The sequence below is a fragment of the Octopus sinensis genome, linkage group LG1 (genome assembly GCF_006345805.1).
Source record: "Octopus sinensis linkage group LG1, ASM634580v1, whole genome shotgun sequence".
Lineage (NCBI taxonomy): Eukaryota > Metazoa > Mollusca > Cephalopoda > Octopoda > Octopodidae > Octopus > Octopus sinensis.
The window spans coordinates 78007240-78029309 of NC_042997.1; the positions used below are offsets into that span (position 1 = coordinate 78007240).

Genomic DNA, 22070 nt, shown 5'->3' on the forward strand with positions numbered 1-22070 from the left:
ACAATGCACAAATCTTTTAAACTATATGAGTTTCTACTTTCTGACATCAATTTTTTTTAATGTAAATTGCTTTAACATTCTTACTTTGGTTAGTTTCATTTTTACATTTTTTCTCATTGCTTCAGGAAGTAAAAGAATATACATATAAAGGTTTTTCTATTATAAACTAATAGCTGGATATTTTTTTTTCTTTGAGTTCTGCTTATTTTTGAAATTTATGCTAAGTTGTTTTTAACTTGTAAATTTTCCCTAAGTATTCTACTGAATACCAGAAATTATTTTCTGATTATATAAAATTGTTTTAAGCCATTCTTTCAATCATAATTAGCAAGCTTTTCTGATTTAAGATATAGCTATAAACCCTTGTAGCTACAATATTATTGTCTGTTTCAGTCAGTTAGCTATTTGTTTATAGTTATATTTGTTGATCTTAAAACGATAATGTAGAAGTACAAATTAAATTTCTTCTGAATAGAAATATTTAAATTTTAACTATAAACATACTGTAATCATTTGAAATTGTATACTGCTGTTTTAAGTATTGCTACAAATTATTGATATTCTTTAATCCTTTAATTGTCTCTTTCACTAGAAATATATTTGTGCATTTCAGTTAATTATGAAAATAATCAAGAGGGTTATTGATTAAGGTCTGAGAAAATAGCCAACATCTGGTGTCTGATAGAATGTTTTTCAGCATTTAATTTTATTTCTCTATATTCCAATTTCAAATTTGTCTATGTATGACTACTTTCATCTTTACAGAGAAAATAAGTATTTGTTTTATACTAAAAATGAGCTGATTTTTCTCTAAAGAAAAAATTAACCTTGTGATTATTTAAATCAAATGTTTGTTACTGAAATGATTAACATAAAGTGATTTTTGGTAATTTGTTACCCTTGTATCACTAGTGGATATGATTTATGTAAGAAAGTGTAAAAATGAAAGTGATTTGGTAATGTAAATAAATGAAAACTGATGAACTAAAGGATATTAATTCATAAAGCAAGCAGTGCTTTTAGCTTAAAATCTTTTTGTAAAAAGATATCACATTATAAATTTATCTTTTATTAGTTTCTCAGCATATGTAATTGTTTATATTTGTCTTTCAGCAAGCAGCTGTCGTAGTAAGTGGTTCAATTACCAGCTCAGTTAGCTTAGAAGGAGAACAAGCATTTAGAAAAACAAGGCGGAAAGATTTTGATGAGACTGATAAAGAAGTTGCTGAAGTAATGGGTGATAAACATGTTGCAGATGAAGTAGATGAAGTATCTCCACTGGAAATTGAGACTAGCAATATTGCTACAGAATCAAATGTTACAGCAAAAATATCTCCAAGAGAATGGCCCAAACCACCAGATGTCAGCACTGATGGGCCTAGAATTGCATCTGAAAAAGTGTGCAATGTGTAAGTGAAAAATATTTTACATAAAACTCTTTTTTTTTTTCAATTATGTATATTGGGCTTTGTTTGAGAAACTATGACTGACATTTAACGGGAATTTTTTTTGCTGTGGTGAAATCCTGACATCCCTGTGGGATAGTAAGTCATCTGTCCTAAACTGTACAAAGGTGCATGTGCACTGTCAGTAAGGGACAATATGGTGTGTGCAGGTGCTTTGTGAAGACAGTTGTAGAAGTTGTTGAGAAGAGATGTTGTTTGTTACATGTTGTTTCTGATTTATATTTGTATTGTTATAAGTCCACGTTATAAAGTGGCATATACAGTGAGTTCAAAGAAGGACATAACAGTGTTGATGTGACACAACAGTGGTGATAAGACATTTGAAGCTCATGGTGGACGTTCTTAGCATGCAAGACCTATTAGCTTCTGTGGTTCAATTGCAATGGAACTACAACAGCAACAACAAAAACAAGAGAAACAGCAAGAACAGGTACAACAGCAATTACAACAACAACAAAATCAACAGTTGTTGGAATTATTGTTGTAGTCAAAAAACACTTGAGGTTCGTTTTTGGCATACACGTTTACTAATTCAATTGAAGAATTCACATATAATCTGGAAGAAGGAATTACATTTTCTGCATACTTCAGAAGGTATGAAGGAATCTTCAAGGAAGAGTGTAAAAGCTGGATGGGCGAAAAAAAGGTATGTCTTCTTTTAAGGAAATTATCACCAGCAGAACATGAAAAGTTTTGTAATTACATCTTGCTGAGAAAACCATCCAAAATTTGTTTCAAGGAAACAATTAAACTATCAGTGAAAGAAGTTCACTATTTAATATTCGCTGGGAATGTTTGAATTTGCAAAAAAAAAAAAAAGAAATGGAAGATTTTGTCACGTATGCCGGAATCGTAAATAGAGAATGTGAAAAATTTTAAACTTAAATTAAGCCTGGACATGTTTAAATGTTTAACCTTTGTACAAGAATTAACAACAAATAAAGATGCAGAGGTAAGGGCTCGAATATTGACAAAGCTTGAACAAGATTCAAAACTAACCCTACAAATAGTGGCTGAAGAATGCCAAAGAATTATAAAATCTATGATAGGACACAGAAAAATTGAAAAACATTATTCAAATATACATACATGTCGACTGGTAACAGATATGAAAAAAGAAAAACAACAGTCAGTATCCAAACCATGTTATGGGTGTGGAGAAACACATTTCGAAAGAAGCTGTCCTTTTAAGAAGCTAGAATGTTGTGAATGTGGGAAAATTAGACACAATTCACATTGTTGGGTGAAACAAAAAAGGTTGAATGAAAAAAATTTGAGAAAAAAAATATTGTCAGTGCAAAGTGAACTATTGCCAAACATACCAAACATGCATGAGCTAAAACTTTTTGCGCGATATGGTGTCCCAGACACTATAGTATCTGATAATGGAACGCAGTTCATGTCAAAGGAATTAAAAAACTTTTGCAAAATGCATGCAATGGAGCATATTGCTACTCCATTATACCTTTCGAGATCGAATGGACGAGCAGAATGCTTCGTAGACACATTTAAGAGGGCACTGAAAAAAATCTAGAAATGAACTACTAGCTGATACTGCATTGACATAATTCTTAAGTGTCTACTGAATAACACCTAGCCCCAATACCACATCAGATATGTTGCCAGCTGAACTAATGTTTGCCAGGAAAGTCAGGTCAGTGTTTGACAAATTACTACTGGGAAGAAAAAAATGGAGAGAAAAACTGAAAATAAGATGAAATACTTCAAAATTGGTGACAAGGTTTTTTTTTGAATATACAGAAATGGAAAGGAAAGTTGAGAAGGAGGTATGATAAGTAAACATTTAGGAAAAATAACGTACATGGTAAAAGGTCATATGTGGGAACACAAGAGACACCTAAACCAAGTGGAAAAAAATTTACGGAAGAAAAAATAAAACATGAAAAGCCAATGGAATTTCTTTATGACATTTTTGATGTTCTGATACCTCAAGGAATAATCAAACCAATGAGTACAGCGACTAGGAAAAGAAAGCAAACAGAACTTTTGCAAGTAGACCCAAGACGAAAAAAATATTCCAGTTTCTTCCTGGGAAATTGGCAGGGTGAGATGAGGGGAAGGCTGGGAGAGGTGGTAATAAAAGATAATAAATAAAAGAAAAATATTGACTTCCAACGAAAGTCAAACTCAAAAAGGGACGATGTTGTGGTGAAATCCTGACACCCCTGTGGGATAGCAAGTCATCTGTCCTAAACCGTATAAAGGCGCACTGTCAGTGAGGGACAGTGTGGTGTGTGCAGGCACTTTGTGAAGACAGTCACAGAAGTCATTGAGAAGAGATTGTTTGTCACATGTTGTTTCTGATTTATATTTGTATTGTTATAACCTTGTTATAAAAAGTCCACATTATAAAGTGGCTTATACAGTGTGTTTGAAGAAGGACATCACAGTGTCAATGAGACACAACACTTTTTCAGTTACAGCAGCTTGCTTTGCTTAGTAGTAGATATTTTTAATATTTAACTTTTACATTTACCTTTGTTTTAATAAAATTTGAAGTATTTAATAAAATAGCTATCATATTAAACATGGGAACATAATTAACAATGAAATTTTGATGAAAGATTTTAATCTTGATCATTATAAAACAGGAAGTTTGTATCATAGAACCAGGCGCTGTCTCATATGGGTTAGTATCAAAATAGTTAAAGTGATACACAAATGGCCAATAATATTTCACTATCTGACCAAGAAGTAGAGCATTAGGTGCACTAAATCAATTGGATAGCTAATAGCAAACACAGCTGGACTGCTCAAGCATTTGCTGTTATTCAGGTGTCCTAATTGATGTTAGATAGCTCATGATAGTTTAACAAGTAGATTTTAAACATAGAAGAGTAGCTAGGTTAACTGCTACCTTTGTTGGAACAAATGGCTTCTCTTTGCCAGACTTTTTTAGATGCAAGAAAAGTAAAACTTTGGTAGCAAAATGCTGTGAATCTGCAGTAATTGGACAGGAATTAATTGTGTATGATCCAGTTGATGTGGCATGTCAATTGAAGGAAAATTTGGGTCAAATTAAGATGTAAAGTGAGAAGGCATCAAAGGTGTTGGTTGAAAAAATAATTACAATAAAAGTATAGCTAAAAAATGTTTGTACCAAAATGAATCTGCAATACAAATGGATGATAAATGCTTTGCTGTAGATGGAAGGATGTAACATTTTAACTGTATCACATAAGATTTCTACAAAGATTTTTGTATTTTCTGTTAATGGCAAGGGTGTGGATATTATATTTTCTCCCCATTATTAAAGAATTATTTTCATTAATTTTCAATTTTCTAGGAGGGAAGGACAAGACATCGATGATGATGAAGAGGAGGATGAAGACTATTCACTTCTTGTTGATGCATCGTCAAATTCAAAAGGAAAACAACCAAAGCCATTAGCCAGGCAAATACAATTAACTAGGTAATGACACGATTGATTTATTATTTCTTCAATGTTATTTTTATGTAAACTTATACTAAATCAATATATAAGTTCTACAGATTTGTCCTGTTTTCTGTCTTTCAGTACCCTTCCTTCCTTAAAGCACTACATAATTTCTATTTTAGCATATAAATGATAGGGATCATGTTGACTCATTTGATACCAACTCATGCATGACTACCACTGTTTCTATGATATTAGTTTCTTGCTTTGAAGTGATTCAAAATTAAAACTTTCCATCAAAAGAATTTCATGTTAATTCATGTTTCAAACACTAGCTTAATAAAGACACAGTTATTTTATTTTACTAAATACTTCATTATTTTGAAAATTAATTGTAACACAATCAGTGTATTTCAGTTGGAATATGATGATGAAATTGTTAAACTAGGTCTTTGTTTTTATTTCTTCTTGTGATCTTGAGTTTAATGTAAATACTTTCTTCTTGCTTTTAATTTAATTTTGTGGAAATTAGTTTGTATTAAATGAGTAAACATTGTGAATACCAAAACCTTATCTAGCAAAGAATGCGTTAGGCAACATAGATTAGTGACTTGTGCCTTCGTAGCTGGAAGTGGGCAGGCACAGAAACTAAAAGGTTCTGCAGTTGGGAATAGGTTTAGAGAAATTCTAATTGATGCATCCGACTGTAGGGAGAAAAATTTAGATACCTGTAGCATAGACAATTGAAAATTTCTATGAAACAGTTCAGACATGTGACTGGGGCAAAGTCCTGACCTACCTGAAAGTGAGATGGTAGAAGAATGATACAGCTGACAGTGATAAAGAAACAGGTTTGGAAAACCTGGAAGGAAGGTGGTAGTAAGGAGCATTAGAAGAGCAGCTAGTGATAGGTGTATTTTGGCTGAGGATAAAGCAAAAAAGAAAAGATTGCATATCTTACAATGTAAGAATCGGTGACACAAGGTGTTAAGATTTGCCAGACAGTGTAGGAGAGAGAGCTAAGATGTCATTGGTGAAAAGTATATTTGGAATGATGATAAAGGCATACTCACAAGACAAAGTATCGTGGAAGTGTTATAAAGAGAGGCTGCTGAACATGGAGAACACATGGGACAAAGAGGGTATACCTCCTGCTGAACCTGCAGAGGGACCAGCAAATCTAGTTGACAGCAGTGTGGTAGATAAAGCAAAGTCACAGAAAAGGGAAAGCTTCAGATTCATCAAGGGTAGCTGCAGAGATGTTCAAAATATCTGGTGGGGTATACTTGCTGTATAGTTACTCAAGTTATACAAGAAGGATTTCTACCCAATGACTGGCATAGCAGTATCTTTGTAAACTGCTACAAAGATACAGGAGATGTGTTGGAATCAAATTACTGGATCAGTTTATGAAAACCATGGAGAGAGAGATATAGCTCACTTGACCTGTGGCTAAGTAGACCTAGATGAAATGCAGTTTTTTTTGGCTTCATACCTGGAAGTGTAGTGTTATCATTAGTAACTTCTATATTTGTTATAAGCACCTTTTAAAATTATTTTGCCATATATTCATGAAAAACTGTTGGGGTTAGTTTATCACATATTCAGGATTGCTTTCAAAGGAAGTGCTGATGTATTTGCATGATAAAAACGAGTGCTTAGGTATTCAAAACATTTTCTACAAAATATTTTATTCAGTGGGTCCATGATCTAATATATAATCATGTTGGTGTTGTATTCATGCTCATCACAATCAGATATCCTAGCAAGAATTTTTTTTCCCCAGTTGTATAATAATCCATTTGATATTGTGGGGAGATGTTTCACACATGTTTAGTATATTTTCTTTTCAGATATTAAGTTGTAAATATATGCAGAGAAATATGTACTTAGAAATATTTTCTGTCTTTTCTTAGACCTGGAAGCTACTAATGGCATAGCATCAATTATTTCATTTGTTTATGCACATTTTTGTCACTTTCATTTCATTTTTACTGCTGCTGGCAAGAAAAACACTGAACATCCTGAAAAAGAAAACCATTAGAACTTGTCAGTTATGTAACTTGTCATTTTTGAAAACGAATATGTGACTTAGTTCACTGAATTGCAAGCCAAAGGAGAAGACAAACTATTGTAAAATATTAATTTTCACAGTAACTAAATTATATGCACCTAATAAAAGTACAATTTTATAAGGAAGAGCACAGTCAAAAGGTATCTTGTGTGTTGCTAAACCTGTGAAATTTTCTTGTATGAGTTCTTACATCTTAATAGTAATGAGATCTTTCTGGATCAGAATTCAGTGGTAAAAAAATAAAAATCTGACTACAGTTTATTTCCTATAAATATCTGGAAAAATTATCATTGTGGGTATGGCTGTAAACAATCCATACATAGGTTTACAAGATAAATATATATCTCCAGCAGCTGAAGTAACTTATCCTGTTTTTGACTAAGTTTTGTAGATTTGTTATTTTCCATATTTTCCATTATTTGGTCACTGGTGTAGAGAGAAGTATATTTTAAAAAAATAGACTTATTCTCCCAATATATATATATGTAAATAAAACACTTTAATCATCAGCATCATCATTTAATGTGCGTTGTCCATACTGGTATGTGTTGGGCAGTTTGACCAGGGCTAGTAAGCTGGAAGACTACACCAGACTCGTCTGATTTGGCATGGTTTTCTATGGCTGGATACCCCTCCTAATGCAAACCACTTCAAGAGTGTAATGGATGCTTTTACATGCCACTGGCATGGGTGGAATTTGTGTGACTCTAGTATCTGCCATGACTGCGATTTTGATGGGTCTTCTCAAGCACGACATAATACCAAAGGTCTCAGCCATTGCTTCTGTGAGGCCTATCACTTGAAAAGAACTCAGCCACTTTGCCTCCATGAGGCCCAACGCTCAAAAGGAACTCAGCCACAATCTGCCATTCACTCTAAGAAAGAGGCATAATCTGCCATTCACTCTAAGAGAGAGGCCCTTTGTTGCCAGAGCTCTCTGAACTTTGCCTAGCCTAGCCTAATCTTATTCTCACAGCTATGCTCTTGGAGCATCCACCTCCATTACTAACCTGGTCACCTAGATAACGAAAGCTATCTACTACCTCTAGTTTTACCCCCCGTCAGTTGATGGAGTCTATTTTCTGCACATTTTCAGTGTTTATTATACCTGTACATCCTCCACATACAAAAACTTGTTTCTCTATTAACCTTCCTCTGATTTTGCTGCACCTTTTATGTGTCCAAAGCTTACATCATGTGCATCTTATGGAGTTTCTACCTACGCCACTTCTACAGATTGAGCAGGGCTGTTTACCTGAAGGGATTTGTGATTTGTCTGCCTTCCTACTTACTAAGACTTTAGTTTTTGCTAGGTTAACTCTAAGGCCCTTTGATTCTAGATTTTGCTTCCATACCTGGAACCTCTCTAGTTTTCAATAAGTTTCTTCATTTTGTATAAACTACCAAATTTTTATAAGGAATGGTACAATCTCAAGATATTTCAAGATCAGCTGTCAGCATGAGTTTTTCTTTATCAGACTGCAATGACATTTGATTATGAGATATTCTGTGATTTGTGCTTAAGTAGTTAGATTTTAATTCCATATATCTTGTATGCCTTAATATTTATATTGCCTGTACTTTATTGTATTTTGTTTCACTATCTGTTTGCTTTACATTTTATGAAAAGTTTCATATTTGTTTTTCAACTTGTATTGGTTCTACTTACTCACCTACAATTGATCTGTAGTGAGCCAGCTGCCCCACCAATTCATGAAGCCCCTGTTCAGATCATCCGAGAAGTTGTTGAGCCACAATCTTTAAAGGATGTAAGTATGAGGTTGTCAGAATTTTTGATTTCAGTGTGTATGTTTGTGTGTGTTTTCTCCTTAAAAAAATCCTTTTTTTTATACTTCTCATTTTTCTCCTCTTTTTTTTTTTGTTGTAGATTCAAGCAATGCTTTCTACTATTAACAATAAGTTAACAAGATTTGAGTTGCTTTCTCAGCAAATGCAAGAATTGTTTATACAACAGCAACAACAGTTGAAGCAGCAAGCAGCCTTACAACAGATGGCAAAGGTTGCTGTTACTTTACCAGTCCTTGAGCAGCACTTAAAAAGCATGGAGAATCGAATGACTGGACATTTTGAGCGCTTAATGCACCAACAGTCACAAAGAGAACGTATCCTTAAAACTTATATTTACTAAATGTAACACTTAAAGAATTTTGGGCCCTGCACTTTAAGATTATAGCAATTTCTCTTAAGAACTGTAATATGTAATTGTAAAGACAACCTGGTTGAATAATGCTCCTGCATTTATGATTCATATACTAATGGTATTTTATGTTCTTGGAAAAATCATGTAACTATTCCTTTTTTAGGATGGTTAGCTTTTTTAAGGATGTATGCAACTTTTTGAAGCATTTATGAAAATTTGGCTTTAATTCCTTGTAATTTCAGTTACGAGGGGCGTTCAATAAGTAATGCCTCTGACCCACTTGTAGTTGTTTGATCTAGCTGAAATTTTGCATGTGCAATTATTTATATCTCTATAGATTAAGTGGCAAATTACATCTCTGAACTAATTGTAGTTTCCGATTTACAGGTGTTTGAACTGAGTCAAGTGTGAAATGGAGCATGTTGAGTGTCGAGCAGTGATCCGGTTTTTGTATTTGAAAGGACGCACACGACAGGAGACTTTTGATGAAATGAAAGTAACTTATGGTGATGATGCCCCATCATCTGACCTTGTAAAACGCTGGCATCCTGAATTCAAACATGGTCGGAACTCTGTGGAAACAGCTCCCAGATCTGGTCGCCCCCTTCTGCCATTGATGAGGCATCTGTCTGTCAAGTTGAGGCTGCCATTTTGGAAGATCGACGCATAACTATTTGCCAAATAGCCCATGAGGTCAAGATTAGTACCGGGTCTGTGGAAACTATCATTCATGACCATTTGCATATACAAAAGGTGTCTGCCAGATGGATTCCCAGGTTGCTCACACCTTTCCAGAAGCAAGAACGCGTCGATTGCTCGAGGATGAATTTGGAGATGTGCCAAGAAGATGAGTCAAAATTTTTCAAAAGACTGATTGCATAGGATAAAACCTGGGTCCATCACTATGATCCAGAGACCAAAGCCCAGTCAATGCTGTGGAAGCACCGTGACGCACCTCCTCCAAAGAAGGCAAGGGTGCAGCCCTCCGCTGGCAAGGTCATGCTTACAGTCTTCTGAGACCAGGACGGAGTAGTGAAGACAGATTTCCTGGCAAAGGGTGCCACAATTACAGGAGTCTATTATGCTTCACTTCTGAGGAAATTAAGAGAAGCTATCAAAATCAAGAGGCGGGGCAAGATCAGCAAAGGCATCCTCCTCCTGCAGGACAACGCTCCGATCCACAACTCGCGTGTCGCCAGATCAGAAGCACAGGCGTGCGGCTATGAACTCATCCCCATCCCCCCTACTCTCCTGACTTTGCAGCCTTGATTTCTGAAGTCACGTCGTGGTTGGAGGACCAAGCTGGGGCCTTCTACAAAAACGGTCTTCAGAGCTGCATCAAACAATGGGAGAAATGCATAACTCTGGGTGGTTCCTATGTAGAAAAAGACTAATAACTGTGCCAAGTTTCGTTGCTCTACTGCTATGGGAAGTGGGTTAGGGGCATTACTTATTGAACGCCCCTCGTATCTTCTGTGGATCAAACAATATATTGGGACATCCCATAAATAATGTGGTTTTTTTTCAATTGCATGAACTAAAAGTTGGAGTGGTATGGGATAAACTACCTGCATCAACTTGCTATAAAAACAGGTAGTAATTTTACCTTGATCTTATGCTTAGTGCAAGTTTTGAAGAGTGCAGTTCGATTTTAACAGTTATTTTTTTCAAAGCTACAATGGAAGTGACAAAGGAGCATATTCGGCATATTTTGCTTTATGAGTTCAATAAAGACAACAATGCAACAGAAAGTGTGAGGAATATTAATGCAGTATATGGGGATTGGTCAACAAGTGCAAGCCAGTGTCAGTGATAGTTCCAGAAATTCTGAACTGGAACTACAGCCTAGAAGATGAGCTTCATCCTGGAAGATCTGTAGAGCTCAACGAGGATGTCCTGCAAACTCTGGTGGAACAAAATCCCATTGTAGCTGTTGAGGAACTAGCAGAGAAGCTTGGATTTGATCATTCAACCATTCATGGACACCTGCGTGCCATTGGAAAAGTCAGCAAATAGGGTCAATAGGTTCCTTACAAACTTTCGGAGTCTAATCACTTGCAGAGAGTGAATATGTGCTTTTCTTTGCTGTCACGTCTCATGAATGAACCTTTTTTGGACTGAATAGTGACTGGTGATGAGAAATTAGTTTTCTATAAAAATGTCAAGTACTGAAGACAGTGAGTAGGGAAAGGAGAAACACTGGCACCCTAGGCTAAAGGTCTTCACCCACATAAGTGTTGTTATCTGTTTGGTGGGATATAAAAGGTTTAGTCCGCTTTGAACTTTTAAACCCAAACCAAATGGTAACAAAGTAGATCTACTGCGAGCAGCTTGAGTGGCTTAAGTCAGTGCTAGAAGAAAAACAATCATCTTTGTTTTCAAGATGAAAGATGCTCTTCCATCAGGATAATGTTCAGCCACATACAGCAAGGATGCCATTCCAAAAGCTGGAGCAGTTTGAATGGGAAATGATGCCCCGCCCACCATATTCGTCAGACGTTGCCCCATCTAATTATCATTTATACTGCAGTCTTCAAAATCATTTGGACAAAAAAAATATGAATTCTGTAGACGAGGTCAGAACAGTACTGGAGGAGTATTTTTTGTCATGGACAAGTGAATTTTGGAAGAGTGCTTTGCAAGTCTATTAGATAGATGGAAGAACATTGTAGAAAATGGAGACTATATTTTAAATTAAATAAGAACTTTATCTTAATTTTGAAAAATAAAAGATGTATAAAAAACTGCATTATTTATGGGATGATCCAATACATCATTGGTTATATTGTAGCATTGTACTAGTCTGCTGGCTTGGGATTAATAATAGATAGTAAGTAGAAAGGATAATAGGTAACTATTGCAGGTTATTATCTTGCTGAGAACTTTGTAGCTTACAGTGTTGGTTCCTCATTCTGATCACAAATATTTTAGACCTCCAGTTTAATGTGCATATGGCTCTTTATACCTAAGTTCATCATAAGCCTTGTAAATTTTTTTTATCATGTAGATCTTTAATAAGGCTTGCATTAACCAACTGACTTAAACACCTAATTTGCTACTGTATGTCTTGTGCAAATATCATTAACTGTATCTGCAAGTAGTGAGTGTTGCTCTACTTTGCTAGTTGAAAGAAATAATTTGAATATTTTTTATATTCCTGAATGAAGATACAGTTTCTAATTCTTTGCCTGAAAAGTTGAGAGAAAAGCTTAAAGTATTAAACAATGGGTAGTGTGATGTTTTTTTTTTAATATTTAATCTTAGTTGATTCTGATAATCTAGTTCTTTTATTTTTACTTTTAAGTAGATTCAATTAGCCAATCTTTCTAATTGTGGACTGTTTAAATATTCCTTCATTAGCTTATTTGTGCAAGTTGTAGGATATTAAATGTCTACTGGTTAACTGTGGTATTCTTTTACTGTTTCAGTTCCTGGACTGTCAATATTATAAGCTAACTTATTTCATGCGCACTGGTTTATAAAACAAACTTGACTATTCAGTTATTCCCAAATCTAACTTTGATGATTATAATATTTGAATAATCCCTCCCATTTGTAAATTGACTATCAGTGGACCATCCTAGGAATGGTATGACTTTTACAACACAACTAGGAGTTCTGTTCTCTCTCTGAACATTTAATGACCATTACAAGGCAGAAGGGTCACTACATCTGGTGACATGATAAACCCTCTTCTCATATTATTTAATGGATAGTGTTGTAGGTCTAAATGCCCCTTGGTAAATACCATTGTTTGGTTTATGGAACTTATTGGAGCATTCAGTTTAAGCTACTAGCTCTGTGCTTAAGCACCCACTAATTGCTAACTCTCTACAAAGCTCAATATCACAATATCACTGCACCATGAGGTGTCAGTGTATACAAGTTAAAAAAGTGTTGATGTTCTTGTGAGCACAATATTTAGAAAGCTCTATGCAAAGCTAACTGATTTACAACTAAGTTAAATGTTACAAGTATTGAAATAGTGGTTAATAGTAACTCAGAAATGTCTCCCCCTCCCCTACTCATATTGAAACAAAAAGCAAATTGAAAAATTTGAAAGATATGAAAGAATTAAAATATTCAAGCCATCCTTTCTTCAAACAATCGTAGACTGATCCAGTGTTTACTAGAGTGACATCAGTCCTTTGATCTTCTAACACATTCACATGCATTCTAACATGCAAACTATGAGCTCTCACCTGGACTTCCTTATATATAAGCCAGGCAGCCTGTTCTTTTCTGCAAAATAAATCTCTAACTCTACATAAACTATCTCTTGTGTTCAGCTGAACTTTCTGCTCAAACTTCACTTTGAAAAATGATGTTTCTACATATATTGATTCCTCTCTCACCTGGTCTCTCTTCTCCAAATATATTTACATCTGTCATTCTCCAGACTCTTTTTGACCATGAAATGCTTAAGCATCCACTAGTTGCTAACTCTCTACAAAGCTCAACAACAATAGAATGCTTCCCTCACATCTGGTACAGTACTACTGCTGATGCACATACAAATATCCTAAACTGTGTTAAAATGTTACCTGACTAATTGGTATGATGTTACTTACCAACACTCAAATTTAATGCCTCCTCACTCACTATTTTCTACCAATACTACATGAATTTATTCTTCTGAGCTAGTTGGTCTCATGCCATCACCAGTCAGGCCCATCCAACTCACTTATCTTTCCCCAACTTTATTTACTGTTAGTCAGAGGAAAAAAGCAGTGTCCATGGCCCTTTGCAAGACCAATATGATTCTTGAGAGGGAATGGAAAAGGAAAGTATCATCTAACAGGAGACTTGGGACTGAATGTTTACTATAGTCAATTCCACTAAAGGTGTCTACATGCTAGGTGGTGGTATAAGGTTAAGTCTACTACTCAATTTTGCTATAATGGGATTTCAACTCAGAACAAAAACAGTTGGAATAGATACCACAAGATATCTTTTATGTAGCACTAACAGTCCTGCCACTCTACTACCATAAATTGGTACTTTATGAAGTGACCTCAGAAGGAAAACCATTCACTTCAATCTGATTTGAACTCGGAGTGCAAGGTGTAGGAATAAATCCTGCCAATTATACTGTTTGACTCTCCAATGACTGCCAATTTGCTGTTCATCTTGTCTACTCCTTCTTGCCTCCATACTAATTATTTTGCTCAATTCTTCCTGCATAGAATGCCATTTGCTGGAATTTCCTGTTTGCCCATATTTTTCTTTAGTTGTTGACTTCTAAGTCACTCAAAAACATCAAAGGCATTGATTTAACATGTCTCGGAATCTAAAGATTGAAGGTGCTGTCTGTTCTTCCAGATAAGAACCATTTATAAAAATAAAAAGTGCATAATAGAACATTAAGTTTTTAACCATCACATTATTTAAACATTGCACTTAAAATAATCTTAACGGTATTTTAAGACCTGCTACTTATTGACTGAAAAAGAACCAAAGACTTGAATCAATGAAATCTAGTTTTCCTTAACTATTCAGACCAAAGATACCAGGAGATTTTGAATGAAACTCAGTCGTATGATAAAAAGCATGAAGCACTAGTTAATACTCTTTGGCAAGCTGTGGACACAACTCTAAGGAAAAACCTTGAAGTAATGGTTAAAAGTGAGATGAAAAATAACGTTCTTCCAAGTGAGTATGTTTTCATTTTCCAATCCAGGTAGTTTTGAATGAATGCATTATAGTGGATAATGATTATGGATGCTAGCTATAGATTAATGATTAAAGATTATTGCCTATGATCATCTTCAGAAAATGCATGAGTTTGGAGACTTGAAGTTTGCAAGATGGCAGAGAGAGAGAGAGTTAAACAGACAATTGAAATTTTGATTAGAAATTAAAATTTGTCTAAGAAATTTACATTCTGATATTTAAACAATACTTTTTTAAAGAGCTTGTCCAGATTTTTTTGTTCAGTCTCTTTCTACAAATTTAAAAATCCTTTTAAAAATATATCCTTATTGCACTAATTTTCACTTAACTAATTAGTTACACTTTTCTCTTCTAAAAGAAATAATAATATCACTGTGATCTAATGGGATTCAAAGAGTCCCATTTTCTTCATTGTTTAGAAATGAGATGGAATTCCAACTGCATTAATTAAACAATCAGATTAATTTGTCTTTATATGTTCATATATTTTATTAACAAAATTGTGGATATTCAGATAAAAGAGATAGTAATGTTTTTCTGTCTATAGAAAAGGAGCTTAACTCTTTAGATGTGAAACAGTCTATGAAGGTAGAATAGTTCATAATTTGATCAGATGTACAGTTGAAATTTTGAGAAAGATTGAATTGAGCTATAGAGGCAGCTAGGAATCGAGAGCACCAATTTCCAAAAGAATTGAAATAAGAATTGGATTTAAAATAGTTGGTTGATATTAACCAGAATAGAAGCAGATGTAACAAATTTTAGAATTTGGTGAGGATTGACTTCAATTTTGAGAATTAACCCTTTCTTTACTATATTTCTGACCAAAATACACTCCTTATGAGTTTCAAATAAATTCTAAAATAATCGTGAATTTAGACTAGTTTCATTAAACAACTGTAACTTTTTTATTTATCAACATATTAATGTGATATTTGGAACATAATTAAAGAAAGAGTTCTTAATCAATTCTATTGCATAACTTTTGTCTCAAAGTGACTCTAATTACAGAAATACAGGTAAACTGAGCTAAAGGTAAAAATATAAAAAATTTGTTTAAACATCACTATAGAAAATGAATCATCAGCTAATATTCAATTGGGTATGCAACAAAATTTTGATATAGAAGAATTGTGCACATCACTAGATTATCAGTCTTAATGCACAACAGAACAGGTGTACCATAAAGGTGAAATAAACTGAAATACTGGAATCCACCTAAATCCACCGCAAGTTTGACTGAACTAAAACAATCGGTCAAAGAATAATATATGGCCATGGTTATGGTATTGAAGGGATAAATTCCAGACCACATTGTACTCTAGGCCATGCTAACTAACAATATTTTCCCTGTATAAAAACTAAATCCACAGCAGTATCCAGTATTTGCTTCGCAAATTTTCCAAACTTTGATCCCTCATTTCATGGGCTTTCCTGGCATATACTGTTTGTTTACATTCTGCATAACAGTTTGTTTTCGCAGTAATCGCTTCAAACAAGCATACTGAAAAAAATAAATGTCTAACGGTTTCGCTTCCTAAGAAACACTATGGATAGACTCCATTTCCTCAGAAAAATTGCTAATAAAAACATTTTTAAAGTTTTTATTTCATTCCGATGTAAAATTGTCATTGTTGTCGCTATCGCCGCTTTCAGTTTCTTCAGAATCGCTGCTTTTGGTTTTGGATACAGAAATATCCTATTCATTCTTGTACACCACGTCCTTTTGTGCCTCATTCATTCTTTTTCTCGATATCTCCATATTTTCTGTTGATAGCATGAAACTCCTATCCATTTTCAAAGTTGAAAAAAAAATCGATGCCGAAAAATGTGGAAAAAAATCTCCCAAAATTCACTAAATTTAGATATCAGGTCAAGCAATAACTCAACTATTTACAAAGTGAAATCATGTATTTTCACAAATGTACTAATGAGATTTGTGCTTAAATTCACATTTAAATAACAACAGGTACTCTTGGCCGGCTACAGCTGGGTTGGTCTTATGAACCAAAAAGTTTTTCAGCCGGCTACAGCTGGGTTGGTCTTATGAACCAAAAAACTTTTCAGCTGGCTACAGCTGGGTTGGTCTTATGAACCAAAAAACTTTTCAGCTGGCTACAGCTGGGTTGGTCTTATGAACCAAAAAACTTTTCAGCTGGCTACTGCTGGGTTGGTCTTATGAACCAAAAAAACTTTTCAGCTGGCTACAGCTGGGTTGGTCTTATGAACCAAAAAACTTTTCAGCTGGCTACAGCTGGGTTGGTCTTATGAACCAAAAGGTTTTTCAGCCGGCTATGGCTGGGTTAGTATTGAAAGGGTTAAAACATTTTCTTTTTCCTTTGTTTCTTAATTATTAGCCATGATGCAGTCTTTGGAATCTATCAAGATGGATTTGACAAGAGAGGTGGCCCAGAAATTATCTGCTTCTGATGCTATTCTTAAAGAAAATCTTGCCAAGCTTGTTCGGAATAGAGTGAGTATTTGCCTGCTTTCTATTAAGTTGTAATCATAGCAAAAATCTCTCAAATATAAATTTGAGGAGCAGTGCATGTTTATTGAATAACCTCATTTTTAGTAAAGATTGTTTGCCAACATAACATGGCAGTCTTGGTTTCATTTTCCTATATCTTCATTGTCCTATTGTGAATATATAGATATTCTTTGGTTAAATCATCTTGAAATCTATATTTCTAATGCAGAGCTCTTATTCCTACCACGGTGTTGTAGGAGAAAAATGTGTAAGTTTACAAGTAATTAAAATCTTAGGTTTACGGATTCTGTTTTTAATTAAGAGAATTGTATTTCACATATGGCCTAATTTCCTCAGGAACTTTGAAATTAGAAACCACAAACCATTATAAGGTGAAGATATTGCAAATTCTGTCATGTTTGTCTTTGTTTTATCTCTTATAAACATATTCCTATTTTGATCTTTAGAAGTCATATCATTTTCCATTTATAAACTTCTTTACTTTTCAGCAAACTATTGAAGCTATTGGGTCATCTGTTGGAGCTGCAATTGAAGTGCCCATTCAAACAGCATATCGAGAATCATTCCAGAATATTGTCATCCCTAATTTTGAAAGAACCTCCCAAAACATGTATAACCAAGTACACGACACATTCCAAAAAGGAACCAAAGAATGTAAGTTGCACTAGGTTACACTAGATTAGCTGAGTTAATTTTTATTGTTTTGTTGTAATATTTCAGTTCATGTTCATAAAGCTGGTGGTCATTCCAACCCAGAAAGTCATTTAACTTCAGTGTATTGCTGTTATAGTTTTATTCTCATCAAAATCTGCAATTTTTCAGAAATCTATCCCAATCTATGGAGTTATGTTATGTTGCTCCAGTCCTAAGAATGGTTATGCCTGCCTTTTTGACCTCATGGGAAAGAAGCAACAGAGGCAGGTGTTAGCAATCAAATCCTTTATCAATTTGAGTAGATCTCTTCTCAATGACTAAGCTGTATGGTTTCTATAAAATCATACTTGCTTTTCAATGTCTTGCACTAGTTGATCTGTCACTCTTGAGAACTTCGGAGAGACAGAGACAGAGAGGGAAACTTTGCAAAGAGTTTCTCTTACAAGACATAGTCAAAGAGAGCTTTGTAGCAAAATATCCCTTGGAATGGAAGTTTCCATTTCAGCATCACTCATTGGAAATCTATTCCTCACATGCCATCCACTTTAGTTTATCTCAGAGCGTAATGATACTTCTAACATTCCTCTTGTACCTTCTGCACACATGCTATATAGATTCCTCATGTCAGACTGACACTATACATGAACAAAGACCTTGACATCATCTATTAGGTCAGAGAATGACCCTCATTGTAGAATATTGGCACTGTAAATTAGTTTCCATAAATGTACACTGAGGGAAGACTTTTTTTTTTATGTGTTCCTTGAAATCAAGGGACCACCTCTACCATATGGATATTTTTTCTGATACATTTAATTACATGTAAATCTTCACTATACTCATTGCCAATCCTAATCTTACTAACGGCCTCTCTGTATAAGGCCTGTACAGCCCATATTAACCATTTGTCAATCCCCAGCTTCTGCATTGCTCACCAAATAAAGGATCAGGGGACCCTGTCAAAGGCTTTCTCCAAGTCCACAAAAGCTAAGTAGAGGGGTTTATCTTTAGCTAGGTATTTCTCCTGCAGTTGTCGAACCAGGAATATGGCGTCAGTGGTGCTCCTACCCAGCACAAAACCGAACTGCATCTCATCTAAGCAGACTCTGTCCCTAATGAGATGGGCTGTGACCCTCTCCATGACCTTCATCACCTGATCCAGCTGTTTGATACCCCTGTAGTTATTTCTATCTAGAGCATCACCATTACTCTTGTAGCAGTTGATTTCTGATGGGCCGGGGGCGGTTCATGGTATAACAGGTCAGAACATATAGGAATGTAAACACTGTAACACTATAGAATTTTGATCTATTCTTTTCACATTTATCAGTCAATAAGTGAATGTATTCAGCTTCTATTTAGCAAACTGTACATTTTTATTTGTGCTATTCTATATTGATTACTCATTTTATTTTCTTGTAGACTTGGTTCAACTTCAGCAACACTTAGAAGTTGGTCGTCGAAGACAAATGGAGGTTTGGGATCCTGTAGTTTCTCAGTTGCAATCAACTGTTGAGATGTTCAAAGGTTCAACTGAACACCTACACACTCATTTATTATCAGTTTTGGAGAAAAAACTAGAAACTGTTGTTACACAATCAATGAAAGGGTAAGATATCTATTTTTTTTTTAATTGTTACAAAATATTTCCTTACACTATATAAATGTGAAATTATATACTCAGTATTCTAATGATTCTGCCAGTTTGCTGTCTTAAAATGCTTTGCAACTGGACAGGGCCCTGGGATGATGGGATCCTGGGGCCATAATGTGTGTTCAAGGTGTTGATGTTCACTGAGTCTTGCAATTTGCATCAGTTCACACAGAACTTTATCTTCTACTTTATCTTGGTGAAAGCTGCAGTATAGCTGGTTAGGATTGTTACATCCTGTTTAATCCTAAACATTCTGTTAATATTAGCAATTCCCACCAAATCTATTGTCATATAAAAGCAAAGTGGATTCAATCAGTTTTGGCTTTTGGAGATTAATTAAATACATAAACTTTCAAACATTGAAAATGTGTTGCTTAGTGATTGTCTTGTGCTACTCTTTTACTTAGACTGAAAGACACTTTACTTCAACATGTACGAGAAGTTGTGAAGGATGAAGTGAACAAAGCCATGCGACTCCAAGGAAACACCATTAGTGACAATGTATTAAGCGCAATGCGTTCGGGAGCTGTGACCCCAGTGCCTGGTACTCAAGATGTCCACATATTACAAAATCAGATACTGCGACTTTTAAACCAGGGACAGATAAATGCTGCTTTTCAACAGGTGAGACTCATTTTAAATAGAATATTGTGATTTTGTTTCCACTTTTAACTTTCTCAGAAACAAAATGTTGAAATAAATTATAGTTTCTGGTAATTCTTCATAATCTAAGGGTTGTAATTCCCTTTATTTGATACGAATGAATATATACTTTCAATTAATAAGTGTTTTCTCTTGAACATTCTAATTATTTTTTCATTGTTCAATTAAATATTTTTGCTATTTTAGGCCTTGTCTGCTGCCAATCTAGAATTGGTAATACTTACTTGTGAGAAAGCTAATCCAGATCAAGTCTTTGGACAAATTCCTTTCCCATTACAACAACCTGTTCTTCTATCTTTGATTCAGCAACTATCAGCTGATATTGAAACACACACTCTATTGAAACAAAAGTAAGTTCTTTCAGATATTAGTTTCTTGTTCAGAACACAAATATCTGTTTTTCAAAGGTGCATTTTTTATATAGGCACAAGCATAAGTGTGTAGTAAGAAGTTTGTTTCCTAACCAAATGGCTCTTGGTTCAGTCCCACACCGTGGCATCCTGGGCAAGTGTCTTCTGCTATAGTGTAAAGCCAAGCAAAGCCTTGTGAGTGAATTGATGGAAACTGAGAGAAGTATGTGTGTGTGTGAGTTATATATATATATATATATATATATCTACTATAATAATACTCTTGTGTTTTTCTCTATCACAACATATGAATGAGAAAGGAAGGAGTGATGGATGAATAAAGAAGGAAGGAAGGGGTGATGGCAGACTGGTAGTAGGATGATGAAAAAATCAAACAGCATTTCAACTCTATGTATGTAAAAGGGAGGAAAGTGTGTGTGCGTGTGTGTAATGGTGAACATTCAACACTGAAAAGAAAAATCAAACAGCGTTTCAACTCTGTGTATATGTGTGTATGTGTACTAGGGAAGTATGGGAATATTTGTATGTGTGAACCAACAAATGATGATCGATGTCACATCTCAAAAGACAACTACTAGATAACATTGACAAGCGTATTAATTTGATTTACCATCTGTATTCTATCTTTTATCCTTATTTATACATAAAATACTACAATTAGACATCAATTTTGACGGTACTGGGCCAGCAAGTATATATATATATATATATATATATATATAATATATATTTATGGTAACATGCTATAAGATATTGTTATTCATATAGTGATTAGCAATTGTATTATGTTTAAAACCCTAGTTAAAGACAGAACAGAACATTGGAGGATCAATTTTGACTTTAGTTCAATGTTCAAGCATATAGGTTTTTTTGTATAATTCTCATTGACATCAGAAAGTGGTGCATAATCAGTAGTAATTATCTAAACATTTCAGAACATGTAAATATTGGTATCCAATTTTGGCACAAGGCCAGCATTTTTGGGGAGGTGATAAGTTGATTGGATTAACCTCAGTGATCCACTGGTACTTATTTTATTGACTTTGAGAAGATGAAAGGTAAAGTCGACTCTGGTGTAAAGATGGACAAAATGCAGCTAAGCCTTTTTCCTGGTGTGCTTATTGACATCTTGCCTGTTTTTTAAATTTTTTTTTATTTTGGGATAACTATTTTACAAGTGAGTTTGTTGTTGGTAAGGAAACTATGTAATTAAAACAATGCTGGGAAAAATAATTTTATGTTTGCTTTACTAATTACATTGAAAGGTCTCTGTTTAAGAAAGATAGGGCCATTCATACTCAGTTGTATTGTAGGGAGAATAATATTACAGTATATATTTGTAATATAATATTGTTTGTAGGTATTGTTTTTTCAGTACCCATAAAAGATAAGAAAAAGCAAAAACCAATTCCTGATGTAGAAATTGTGGTTTTACTGCATTGGTAGATTAGATTTAGTTTGTTAAA

The 22070-nt window shown here is 34.5% G+C and overlaps 1 protein-coding gene across 3 annotated transcripts in view; it reads left to right on the forward strand.

Moving 5' to 3' along the window:
• Positions 1-22070, forward strand: part of LOC115210509 (enhancer of mRNA-decapping protein 4) — a 59986-nt gene that overhangs the window by 37183 nt on the left and 733 nt on the right. For all 3 annotated transcript variants that reach the window (XM_029779115.2, XM_029779120.2, XM_029779125.2), the window contains exons 17-26: positions 1114-1409; positions 4774-4899; positions 8628-8706; positions 8826-9060; positions 14598-14750; positions 17129-17244; positions 17751-17916; positions 19339-19525; positions 19978-20194; positions 20420-20583. In XM_029779115.2, the coding sequence (XP_029634975.1) occupies positions 1114-1409; positions 4774-4899; positions 8628-8706; positions 8826-9060; positions 14598-14750; positions 17129-17244; positions 17751-17916; positions 19339-19525; positions 19978-20194; positions 20420-20583 (1739 nt within the window). The remainder of the gene's footprint in view (positions 1-1113; positions 1410-4773; positions 4900-8627; positions 8707-8825; positions 9061-14597; positions 14751-17128; positions 17245-17750; positions 17917-19338; positions 19526-19977; positions 20195-20419; positions 20584-22070) is intronic.